This window comes from Hermetia illucens, chromosome 4 (assembly GCF_905115235.1).
Source record: "Hermetia illucens chromosome 4, iHerIll2.2.curated.20191125, whole genome shotgun sequence".
Taxonomy (NCBI): Eukaryota; Metazoa; Arthropoda; class Insecta; order Diptera; family Stratiomyidae; genus Hermetia; species Hermetia illucens.
Genome location: NC_051852.1, coordinates 74,701,727 through 74,714,517, shown reverse-complemented (window position 1 = coordinate 74,714,517; position 12,791 = coordinate 74,701,727). Strand labels below are relative to the sequence as shown.

General features: G+C 41.5%; 1 protein-coding gene and 1 long non-coding RNA gene across 2 annotated transcripts; one reads left to right on the top strand and one right to left on the bottom strand.

Annotated features, from left to right (window-relative positions):
* Window positions 1–2,785: 2,785 nt before the first annotated feature.
* On the bottom strand, window positions 2,786–12,369 carry LOC119653425 (protein DDI1 homolog 2). Its single transcript, XM_038058004.1, is given in 6 exon segments — window positions 2,786–3,350; window positions 3,411–3,612; window positions 3,730–3,892; window positions 3,952–4,074; window positions 4,137–4,338; window positions 11,820–12,369. Coding segments are annotated over 6 exon segments (1,455 nt in total). The 3' UTR covers window positions 2,786–3,135.
* Window positions 10,525–11,083, top strand: LOC119653428. The gene is made up of 3 exons (XR_005249695.1): window positions 10,525–10,688; window positions 10,848–10,886; window positions 10,948–11,083. It is a non-coding gene; the product is annotated as an uncharacterized LOC119653428 (long non-coding RNA).
* Window positions 12,370–12,791: the final 422 nt, after the last annotated feature.

Genomic DNA, 12,791 nt, shown 5'->3' with positions numbered 1-12,791 from the left:
TGGCCCGCCACGCATTAAATGGTGGCAATTTCGTGAGAAGAAAGAAGAAATGATTTCACCGACGCGATTACAACCATGTACAATGTGGAAGAAACATGGAACCAAGTTAAAGGCACAATGCACAAAGCAACCCTCAGGATGACCAAGCCAAGTAAGCGGTTCATCAACCGCGATACTTGGCTTTGGAATGACGATGTCCAAATGAAGGTCCGTGAAAAGAAATGCCTGTTCCACAAGTTTCTCGACGGTAAAACGCTGGCCACTTGGCACATTTACAAGAATGGCAAGCGAGAAGCAAAGAAAGCGATCGCTGCCACCAGGGCGGTCCATTACAAGGATCTTTACGATAAACCGGACCCTCGGGATGGCGAGAGAGACCTGTATGTGACTTGCCAAAAGCCAATACCAACGCACACAGGATATCGAAAACTTCTTTTGTGTTAACGACAAGAACGATACTTTGCCTACCGACCGTCGAGGCGCGACGGATAGATGGCGAGAATATTTCGAGCAGATTTCAACGGAAAAATTTGTTCGCCCTCGACTTCCACAAGTATTGCCGACATTCCGAGCAATTCCACCTGTCAGCGCAACTGGTGCTCACAGGTGGCGGTGAGGAAGGCGGGGCGGCAACCCTGTCGGCCAAAATCAACCAAAATCAAGTGCCCGAGGAGAACCTCCATAGTGGTGGCACCGGGAGACGCTGTATTCACTTTGGTTTGCCGGCCGTGATGCAGTAGGCTCCAAAGGCCTAATTAGGACGATCAGACCCGAGTCTACACGGGGACTGATCTGAAGTGGCAAATTGGTCACGAAACCTTACCAGGGGTATACTGGTACCATGGGAACCGAGATAGCCCCTGGACTCTCATACTTCGGGTGAACTCCCGTGGTATGTGAGGACAGCTCGGTTATTTGCGGTAGGCCCCCTAGTGGGAGTTTCATGGGGGTTGTGGTTATGCTCAAGCGAGAAGAGACCTTCGCGCCTCGGCGTGGTGTTGCGTTTCAACATGGGTGCCGTACTCCTTAGTTCGGTAGAGATTTAGGTAATTCTTGCATCCATGAATGCTAAGCAATCCATTGATATAGACTGGTACCATTGTTGCTTGTCTCAGCGGGGCTCTGATTGTGGTCACAAAATCAATCCGTGTCTGAAGAGGACCATAGGATTAAGTCTCCACGACAGGTACCAACGTTAAACATCCAAGGACTTAACTGTCAGCGCAACTGAAGTGGAGGAGGCAATAAAACGAATGAAATCGGAAAAAGCCACAGGATCTCACGAAATAGCAATTGAGCTCTGGAAAGCGAAGAGTTGGGAGCCAACACTGAGGCTCAGTGAATTCTTCAATCAGCTTATTAAGGAACACCATCTGACGGGCAAGAAAGTACCACAGTTCTAATATGGCAGAAGAAAGGTAGTCCAGCAGAATGTTCGAATTACCGTCCGATGCAGTTACTTTTCCATACCATAGACATTTTCAAACGCATTCTTGACAAATAGTCCATATGTGGATCAAGAAGAATTTGTCAAGAACTGCGGAACTACTGACGTAATACACGCTGTGTAGTTACTCATGGAGAAAAACTGCGAGAAGCATTGCCTTCTTTACATTGAATTTACGGATCTGAAGAAAGCTTTTAACAGGCAACACTTAGTGTCCGAAGAACTCGTGCGCTGGGTTAAATTGCTATACCATGATCCGAAAAGTAAAGTTCGAAGTGTGGCAGATGTATCAAAACCGCTTCGTGTTTCTGTTTGTATTCATCAAGGAAGCGCCCTCTCACCACTCCTCTTTGTTCTGGTTATGGGTACTGTCACACGGGACATCCAACGTCCAGCGCGCTATACACTGCTTTATGCAGATTATGCTTTCCTGGCGTCTAATAGCAAAAATAATCTGGAGCAACTTGTCCAAAAATGGATTGATCGCCTCATGCAAAACGGTCTCAGATTGAATCTCAATAAAACTGAATTTTGGTCGATCGATCCCTATATAACAGACACTATCACTGTCAGTAACAGTGACCTCCCCACAACTCAGCGACTTAAATATTTCGAGTTAATGCTATCAGCCAATGGAGAACTGCGTTATCATATTGCTTCATGCATTAACTTGGATGAAGTGTCGTTCCACAAATAGCGGTGTTTATGATCGACATATTAACGAACATCTCAAATCTAAAATTTACCGCAATGTCGTCCGCCCTGTCGCCTCGTACGGTTCTGAGTGTTGGCCGACTATAAAAGACAAGAAACGGATTCTTGCGATAATGGAAACGAAGATGTTACGTTGTTCTAGTGGCGTTAGACGCCCTGATAACATCCGAAATGAGAATTTCCGTGATCGATATGGATCGTGGAAAGATTGCGAGAGAGGCGTCTTGGATGGTATCGTCAAAGTCGATGGCAAGCAAAACAAGAGCGACTTCTCGATAAGCTAGATGGAGATTTGAAAGCATCACGACTGAATCTAGATCAGGCCTTTGACCGATTACGGCGTGTCGCCCCCGCTTGTGAACGGGACAAGGACAAGAAAAAGAAGGACGCAAAACACGTCCTGCTTGGATGTCCGAGGAAAGATTTGGGGAAAGTTAGTTCATGTTAAGCACAACGATAATGTCGATGCACATAAAACCGAAACGGTTGCGCAGGTGGAAAATAATTGAAGTGAAATAGAAGTCTAATACATCGTCGCAATCACACGCAGAAAGATTTCTAGCACCGCAGTGATACTTTCACCTTCCTAACAAATAGTGAAAATAATTGAAAAAAGTCTCAAAATCATTTTTGTTCTTTCAAAAGTTGTTATATTTCGAATACCTTCAAATGCCAGTACAAAATAACTTGTAATATATAGCTTCCAGCGTTCATATGGTATTAAACTAAAATGAAAAGCGAAACATGCATTACTTCTATTTTGAACCTAATTCCAATATAAAACTTTGATGAAAACTACCCCAATAAGACCAAATAAGTACGAAAAAATGATTTTACTAACTTCAGTATTATCAATCAACATAGGAGAAAATTATTGCAATTGTAGATGAGTGTCTCTTAGAATGCCAATAAAATGTGTAATGCAAAAATGCGAAAATGAGGTACTATGTACAGTTCTTGTAGAATTTATCCTATTAAAACTTCAATGATTTTGCAAAAAGTGCTGCGGTTGCTTGCGTTTTGTTTCCATTGAAATTTCTAAGTTCAGCTATAGCCTGTTCTCGAGAAAATCCAAGTTTTACTATATCGTTTACATCCGCTTCTGTGAATTTATCCGAAGGTTGAATGGTGGTTTTTGAATTATTAGAATTATTAGTCGACGGACCGGCTCCTGACGTTGATCCTCCAGCTGAAAAAATGTCGTTCAAAGGATTAAATTGTAAAGATTATCAGATTTTAGAACTGATACCTTGTTCTCTTCTACTCCTCTCTATTGCTTCTTTAATTGCTAGATCTTCAGCTAATTTGGCTGATTCTCCCAGTGCCTGAAGCTCTTCAGATGGGCTGCCTGTTAAACGAGCACAATCAGGCAATTCACTTTCGGGTAAAAAATGAGTTTCTGTCCCAGTAGTCCCAATTTTCAAAACATTTCGTTGGAGATCAATGTTGCACTGGAAGGAATTTCAATAGTTATTTGTAATATTTATTCACCTCAATAGTTTATGCTACACTAATAAAAAACATATTGTTTGCCGAATCTTTCTCTTCTACTACAGAACCATTCTCACCTGATGTCGTTTGAGCATGTCTAGACCTAGTAGCATATCCATAGGTTGTTCTTCTAAAACTGAAAAACTCGACGTTAGGAAATCATTTTCGATTTGTATTTGCACCATATGGATTCGCCCGATAATCTTCTGCACTCCAACCCCTTTAGCCACACCTGCCCATCTATAAAAATAGCAACGTTTTTAGGTTTTCAATACTTCTAAAACCGATCTTTTTATCACCTTGTATCTACTAATCTATTTATGTTACACTTTTCTGCGCAAGATGCGCTCATTATTGTCGTCTGTGCTCCAGAATCAATAAATGCTTTCACAGGTACTCCGTTCACTTTACAATTTATGTACCTGGAAAAATGTCGCTGCTAATATTATGTAAATTCATCACTCAAAGTTTTATAGATTCATACAACATAACAACTGTGCCAAACGTTTCTGGGTTATATTCCATTGCAGCTTCCATATTCGCTTCGATGTTCTTCTGTCGAATTTCTTCGGCAATCATCCGTTGTGCTTCTGTATCAAATGGATCAGCCTGCATCATGCGGACTCTTTGCATTTGCCGATCAGCCCGAGCTTGAATTTGTTCTCGAAGTACTTTAGTGAAGGTCTCTGGAACAGAAGATAATCGAGCCTTGAATATTGAATGTTGAAGTTATAAAAAATAGTTATTTATATGTGACAGTTCGTACTGATGCTTCAATCAGTAAAGTTTGTTGTTGTTTCAGCTGATATTATACTGAATACATAATTACACTATGGAGTAGAGAAAAGCGGAATCCCTCATTACTAGGAGCAAATATAATGTTGATCAGAAAATGCCCAAGTACGATATAGAAGATACTTCGTGGTCTTTAGTCTATCAGTCCGATGCAAATTACTTGCGAAATAAAATGATAGCAAATCTAATACTGTAGAGCAAACAACAACAAAAAGGTACAAGTCCTCTGTTCCCAGATTTACAACTGTAATGGCAATAGTCGCTGGGCTCAAAATAATTAACTTTTTTTCTGGACCGCTGGTGACATCAGGTTATAGTAGCCTGACAAGGAAAGAGATAACTTTTTCTCATAAAGCACTCTGCAAGAAACTCGATGATGTGATGCCAAAATCTACGACATAAAACACGAACGCTACTTTTGTAGCCAATGTACTCAATACGGTATCGACACTTCTTCATCGCATATGCATCACAAGCAGTTGGGCCCGATGGCAAGAGGGACACCTACTGGCAGCTGCTCGACACAGTCCTGTAAAGTTATTGCAGGTGATCTTAATTGTCACGTAGATGAGAAGGCAGCAGATGACAATAGGTGCTAAGGAGGTTACAGCTTTAGAATTCGCTTTATCCCAGGATAGCCAACAACTGATTCGCTCTAGATATATACATTGTACAAAACAGTAGAGGAGTGCAGACTTTCAGGAAACCCTAGAGGAAGCTAAAACACATTTCGGCGAACTGACAACAATGGCACATGGGCGTGGTTAACGCGCTATACCCCATTTCGAGGATATTGGCAACTATATTTGAAAAAAAAATTAAACCGAGAACTATAGTTATAGAATGCACATTTCTGTTGATTTACAACAGTAGTACTTCTCGTGTCCGCGATGAGCTGAGTGAGCTACACGAATATAAACATACAATTCTGTCTATTCTGAAGTCTAAGTGCCTATCGCGTCATTAAAAAGAGGGGAACCTCGAATCAACTTACTGATCTAGGAATTTCTGCTAAATTCTCAACTTACTTGACTTTAGGATCATGAAAAATATACGTCGAAAACAAATATCTAGTAAATCAAGTTTTCAATTATCTTGACCACCTAGATCGTGTGCCATCACTCCATTTTCTTTGGTGTTATGTGAAATCTCTGGACTTCCCTGAGAAGCCAGCTTTAATTGGAATTTCTGGAGTCAGCATTACTCGCATTATTCGAGGTATATCAAGTGCTATTTTCGAACGCATAGTCCAAAATCCGTCCATCAGGATGGATTCAAAGCGTAATCGCGGGAAACATTTAAACAAGATATATTTTAGAAAGTAAATATTATAGATTGTTCTTCTTTCTTTCTTTTATTTGAATTTAAAGAATAAAGCCTAAATGAATCACCCTAGATAAGAAACCTTGATGAACTTTTTACCGTGGAATAGTGCATTGATTGCAGCTAATGTATTTGTTAAGATGTCAGCAAACAGTTAACAGCTTGCTAGTTATGTTTCTACCAAGAAATTTGCTGTGACTGGTGCGTGAGGTCAGATGATCTGCAATCATAATGTTGTCCCTTTGATATGGGATGGTATGGGATTTGTCAATGTTAATGGGGAGCGCTAATCTATGACACAAGTTGATGGCTTTTAATTAGAAGTTGTTGACAATTCTCTGAAATTGTCAGACCAAAAATGGGGAAAATTCTAGCAAATTGAATGACTCTCGTTCAGGCGTCAGCAATAGAGTGTAGGCTAGCAATGTATAAATTGAAAATACAGGGCTAAGCCAGCTGATTCCGGATAGACCAATTGGAATAAGTGTGTGGCAGTGGCCGAATTTGAGTGTGTGCTCAGTGAGGAAATTTAAGATCCAAAACGAAATATCTCTAAGAATTGCATGAGAATCAAAGTAAAATTTCAGATGATTCAGATTAACCATTTCGTAGACACTTTAGATGTTTTCTGCCAATATTACTATGTCAACATTAATGTTATTAGCATGATATGCAAGATACGCAATTTTGTGAAGATTCTGTATAACATCTTCAAGGATGCGCACCACTTCGTGTTTGTAAATGTTTTTGCGGGGTAGATGGTAGCTGGACTTAAGTTCCTCATCGTTCAGTTTCAGTGGCGGTCAAAGGGCGAAACGTGGATTGGTGCTCACAATGGAGCATAAAACTTGGGAAACACCTGATGCACCAACACCAACAACTCTATTACCAAACTCTATCTCCACCTTCACGTGATAGTCGCTGGAAGTTCTTTCTTCAGGAAAAACTGCAGACGTACCAACTGGTCTTCTAAGTTGGGGGTTGGGTAGGGTTGACAACCCTACATGGAAAACTGATGTTATGAAGACACGGAAGGATGGATTTTACAACGACGAACCCCACAACGGATTAACGATTTGCGCATTTTCTCATGGAACGTGCGCTCCCTGTACACACCGAATGCTGCTGAGCAGCTAGCCGATACCCTGTTCCAATATAAGGCTGATGTAATAGCGTTGCAAGAATTGCGATAGACAAAGCGACTATCCAGTAAACCATGTGCTCGAAGTAGGTTTCTTAGCCAGCTAAAAAATGAAACCTGCTGTTATCGGCTTGGAAAATATAAGCGAAAGGCTATTCACTCTGCGTTTGCGAGGCAAGCTTAGACATATAAGCCTCACTAACGCTCATGCCCCTACAGAGGGGACTGCAGAGTCGGAGAAGGATACCTTCTACGAGGCAGTTGAACGGACCCTCGAAGCCTGTCTCAGGTATGATATCAAAATCATACTTGGAGATTGCAACAGTCAAGTAGGGACGGACCCCGTATTCAGGCGATACGTTAGCTTCCATAGCTTACATAGGGATACCAATGATAACGGACTGCGGATTATTCGGTTAACAGTATCGCACGAAATGGTGGTTGAAAGTACCTGGTTTGTGCGGAAAGCGGTCCACAAACATACGTGGCCCTCTCCAGATGGGAACACTTTCAACAAAATTGACCACGTCCTGATTGAATGCCGCCACCTCTCAGCCTTGATGAATGTAAGAACATATAGGGGGGCCAATATAGACTCGAACCACTATCTCATTGGTATAGTGCTCCGAGATCGAATAGGTGGTCTACAATCCCCTCAAACAATCAGGTGAGAGTGAATACCGAAGCCTTTCACAACAGAGCCCTTTGTAATATCTATAAGGGCGAAATGGATGCCGCAATAACCGCAGTCAACAAAGATCCTGAAGATGAAGCATCAACAAATGATCTTCACAACCACCTGGAAAACGTTATCATTGATACGGCCACAAAGATACTTGGCCCCAGCCGCAAGAAAAGTCGGAACGGCTGGTTTGACGGAACGGAAGAATGCTGCATACCGAGTAATGTTGTATTCTCAAAGAACGCAGGCACGCGAAGAGACTTATCACGAACACCGTCGAGCGGAGAAGCGACTTCACAGACGGAAAAAGGAGTCCTGGGAGAACCAACAAGTCTGTGAATTAGAAAAGTACAGGGAGAAATCGCACCAGACGCGGAAGTTGTACCAACAAATCAACAGGATGAAGCCTTATTCACTTCGATGCTCATCCTTCCGGCGAGTTGGCGGCCCCGCCAACTGAAGAAGACGGAGAATGCTACCACCACCAAGCATAGCAGAAACAATCTGTGCAATTCATCGGCTTAAAAGCCATAAGGCGCCAGGAGCCATTGGAATTACAACCAAGTTGGTTAAATGTGGAGGGAAAAACTTACAAAAACTGTTCCGCTAAAAACGTCTCACCATAGGGTCAAAGCTCTTACTGTAGAAGACAATGATTTTGCCAGTCCTCTTATATTCCTCGGAGACTTGGGTTCTTAGCATGAGGATGGACGATTCCGTAGCCTACACAATGAAGAAATCTATGAGCGATACCATGACCGTCAACGTTGTGGATAAAATCCGGCTCAATAGGTTACGGTGGGCGGGTCATTTAATCCGTATGGAGGAGGATAATCCAGCCTGGAAAGTCTATGAGGGCAATATCTATGGTAGAAAAAGAAGACGAGGCAGACCCTGCCTAAGATGGAGCGATGGCGTAGGTCAGGACGCCAGACAGCTTTTAGGGATATCGAATTGGTGGACCTCGGCGCAAAACCGGGATGCCTGGAGTTCTATATTAAGGCAGGCCTAGACCGGATACCGGTTGTTGCGCCATTAATGATGATGATCGATGACGCTCTTCAGGCTGGCTTTTCCGGAAGATATACAGAATTTCAATGGACTATGACACCTTTCCTAAAACACCTCAACTATGTAGATGACATCTGTTTGCCAAATGGCTCTGGATTTGAAAAAAGAAACAAGTCGAGAGTTGGATTGAAGACAAACATTGACAAAAGCAAGTTTCTCAGTCTGACGGGTCATCTAAATCTCCCAATGTGCATTAATGGACTGAACATTGCACTTGGCTCTGGAAATCCATAGATTAGTTATCATTTCCGATGCTTCTAAATTATTTTTAGACCGTCCCAAAATATGTCCTTCGTTGTGAAAATAAAAAATCTACTTGTAAAAGAGGAGCTATGTATATAACACCTAAGATGAAATTGGGAATATTCTGTGCTAGTGTTCTTTCAGTGGGGTGAGTAGCACATGGATAGTGACCCAAATGTCACCGAGAAGCTTCAAGACTAGTCTTACGCATTTCTCTGGAATTGACGGGCGTAAAAAATTACGCCAAAACACAACGTATTGGCTTAAGCCGCTAAATGCGAGAACCATTACAGCCAAGGACTGGAATATAATCACACAAAATTTAAAAGAGAATCTACTAGCTGGGACTGCATGAACGGTGCTGATAATTATTCTGTCGAAACTGTTCGAGAAAATTATCCTGGCAGGACAAGCTAAAATCATAAAGATCGCGCCGTATTCTGTTGAAGCTCTCAGTACCTCACCAACACTATCAACTATTTTACAGCAGCTTAGTTCAGAAGATGTTTACGCAAAAGTAGATGGGCTCCCACTAATGTAACTTTTGGCGATCATAATCCCAAGAGATCAACGATATAAGACAGCACATTTGTTGAAAACATGTCTTCCTAAGGTTTCCTCCAATTCATATTAAGTTCAAACCTATCATTATCTTCTCAAAACCAATTAACCATAAAATTACCGCAGTTTTGCAAAATCTTCCAAGCAAAACAACGCCAAAAGTAAGAGAACTATGCACTTAAAGAGTTATTTCATTGCTACTGCTGATGCTACTCATTTGGCGAAGTGCCTCTTTTCTGCAATAACAACTTACAGTAAAAACATTATTTATTATTCTCTCCATTTCTGAAGGGACTTGCAAGTATTCTCATTAGAAACTGGCAAAAATACGTGAAACCCTCCTAAAGTCATTCATTTCATCGGCATATTCGGAAACACTTTGAATAATTAGGGGGATCTTAAAGGTAGGGTAACCGTAAGAATGGGATCTTCCATGGGCGTATTGTCATTGGCGAGAAATGTGTTCCAAGATTGTGACAAGTCAAAATATTGACAGTTGGCCGCTTCGGGTATAAAGATTTTCTGTTTTTTTTTCTTTGAGAAATTTCCTATGCACGTTTTCCAATTCGTACGTATAATTTTATTATAGGTATTTCCAAACTCCTGTTACATTTTTCACGCGTAACCCAACATCAAATATAGGATAGTTTTGAAAAACGCTAATTGAGCCGCTTCATTGTGCACATACCTCCGGCTTAAATTCAATTTTTATGATTGGAAGCGACGGCACTAATGCAGTGACTGTAATAATTAGTACTTGCGACTCAAAGACATAGTGCCTTTTGCAGCTGTAAAAACGAATTCATTCAAATTAATTACATTCATAAGTAACAGCCGGAAAAGGAAAGCCCCGCCAATTTGCAAATGACGTGAAGTCTCAACAAACTATCATCCGCCACACATTGCAATGAACTTCGTTTCTCATGCATTAATTCCTGTGTTGTATTTCAGCCATTCAAAAGATCTCTTTTATAAAATAGGAAACTCCATTTGCAAACATTGTATTATTGCCAGTAGGAGACAAAAGATTACATCATCAATTGCAACAAATTGTCTGACCGTTCACGATCAGTATTTCATCAGTCTGGCGTCTGTCAGAATGACGAAATTATGGCAAATTGATTGTTTAGGGCACAGTATAACTAACAGGCAGTACCCATACTCAATGGACCTGACTTACGAATATATTGGGCTTATCCATAGTCATCACTACTAATCTAGTAAGTAATTGCTGGACTGATGATAAGTTGAGTGGAATGCAATTGTCATTATATTGTTAATCGAAACACGCATTCGGAATGGTTCGAATCTTTAAATTTGTGCCACCAAAAGGGTTTTTGTCCTGTTTACATTGTCATCAATCCATCATTCCATTTTAGATGAATTGATTTATGGCCGACTGATGAAATACTGATCGTGTAAGTTCAGCCACAATCAGAAAAAAGTACCATTGTTTTAAGAATTTATTTTTCTGATTAGCCTATTAAAAAAGTCACATTATGATACAGCCAAATTCCCTGAAATCTTCAAGTTTATTATTTGACGGAGACTAGATTTATTCTTTTCTACGACGACAGTGCATTTGCACTCTCAACAGCAACGATTATAATCCAGGTTTCAACATGGGAAAGCTACAAAAGCTGTAGAAACGCCCCTTGATCTTCAATCAATAAACTTTTACTAAGGCTACATTATCGTGCCAGCTGCCAACATACATTGCCCGATACCAGACAATTGTCATATTGAGCCGGATGGCTGCGAGTGCGTCAAAACAAAACAAAAAAAATACCTGTAAATTATGATATGTTGATTTCATAGTTATAACCCCAATAAAAAGAGATCCTCGAATTTTTTTTTTAACTCGAGCCCACTAAGCGCTACAACATAAATTTCCCACGGAAAATAGTTTGATTTTGTCAAATCTGACTGCTTGATACCTTTGTAAATATTTATTTCGATTTACATTGGAATTCACTTGGAATACGAAAATGAAAATCTGCAAGACGAGACTAGCATAAGCACAAGCACAGCATTTTCTGCCGGCGGTAGAAATCCAGTATTCCATTGAGCACTGACAAATATGGAGCGAGCACTGGCAGTAAAAATAAACACTCGACAAACGAAACACTTTCCTCAATGCAGTGCTTGGGCGGTGCAGGATGTTTCGAAAATTATGCTGCGACTACCACGTAAATTCCACTCCGTGAGAAAACAAACTTGTGACTCAGCCTTCAGCGTTTCATTGACCCAGTGGTAGTCGCGAGATCGACACGAAACGCGCAAAATGAAATGCAATTTTTCGGAAAGAAGTGACCGCAACTAATTATAAACGAGCGGGAGTGTACTCTTACCTAGATTGCCAGACAACAGCGCCTCTGCTAATTTCGGGTTGTTCTGCTTCAGCAGAGCGAGCTGGTCCGGGTTGGCGAGCAACATGTCTTTGATAACTGTGGGATCATCCTCTGCACCAACTGTTAAGGGGTTCTGCTGCTGAAGTGATGAGCGATTCGCGCCCGGGGCAGCGCTCGAAGATCCAGGTGTGCCGGGCACGCGGATTGAGCTGAAGTCCAAACCGGACAACCCTGAAAGAGAAAAACTTCGTCACGAACACTGCGACCCATGGTAATTGCAGTCGGAACCTTGGCCTGACGATCCACTCGAAGCGGACGGATGAGGGGCAAGCATTCTTTGTAGGACCACCACGTCCCCATCTTTCACTCCGAAGTCCTTTAGAGACTTTTTATTGTCGAGCAAAGGCTGCCCATTGAACACGATCATTATTTCAGGAGCCGCGAACCCCGACTCCACTTCGCAGAACGCCTTGAAGTTTTCCAATTCCAAGTCTTCCGACACGTCCAGGGTGAAAATGTAGTCAGTCAGCGTCGTTACCGTAACCCTCATTGTGCCTTATCAATGTAATTTCTATCGCGCGACCGAGTCCGAAACTTTGCTTTGTCCTAACTGATTCAAATTTTATGAGGGAAGCGAATATTTTCTATGCGCACATGCACCACAACCACGTATCTCGAATTATTGTAAGGGATTAAACTGAATCATTAAAAATTTTGCGAAATCAAACCGACCAGGTCCGCGCACTTACTTTCTGTGAAACGGAAATAATAACACGGCAAATTTTGACAGTAGCAACTCCAGTATGTAACGAACGCATACAGTCAACCACTACCAACGTTTGTTGACGATCCGCCAGAGTGACTTGTCATGCAAAGAGAAGATTCCATTTTTAGTGCAATCAGCTGCCATTGGAGTACTAAAAGTTGCGAGATTCCTATGTACTTGTGAATCGATGATATTAGAGTCCGTTA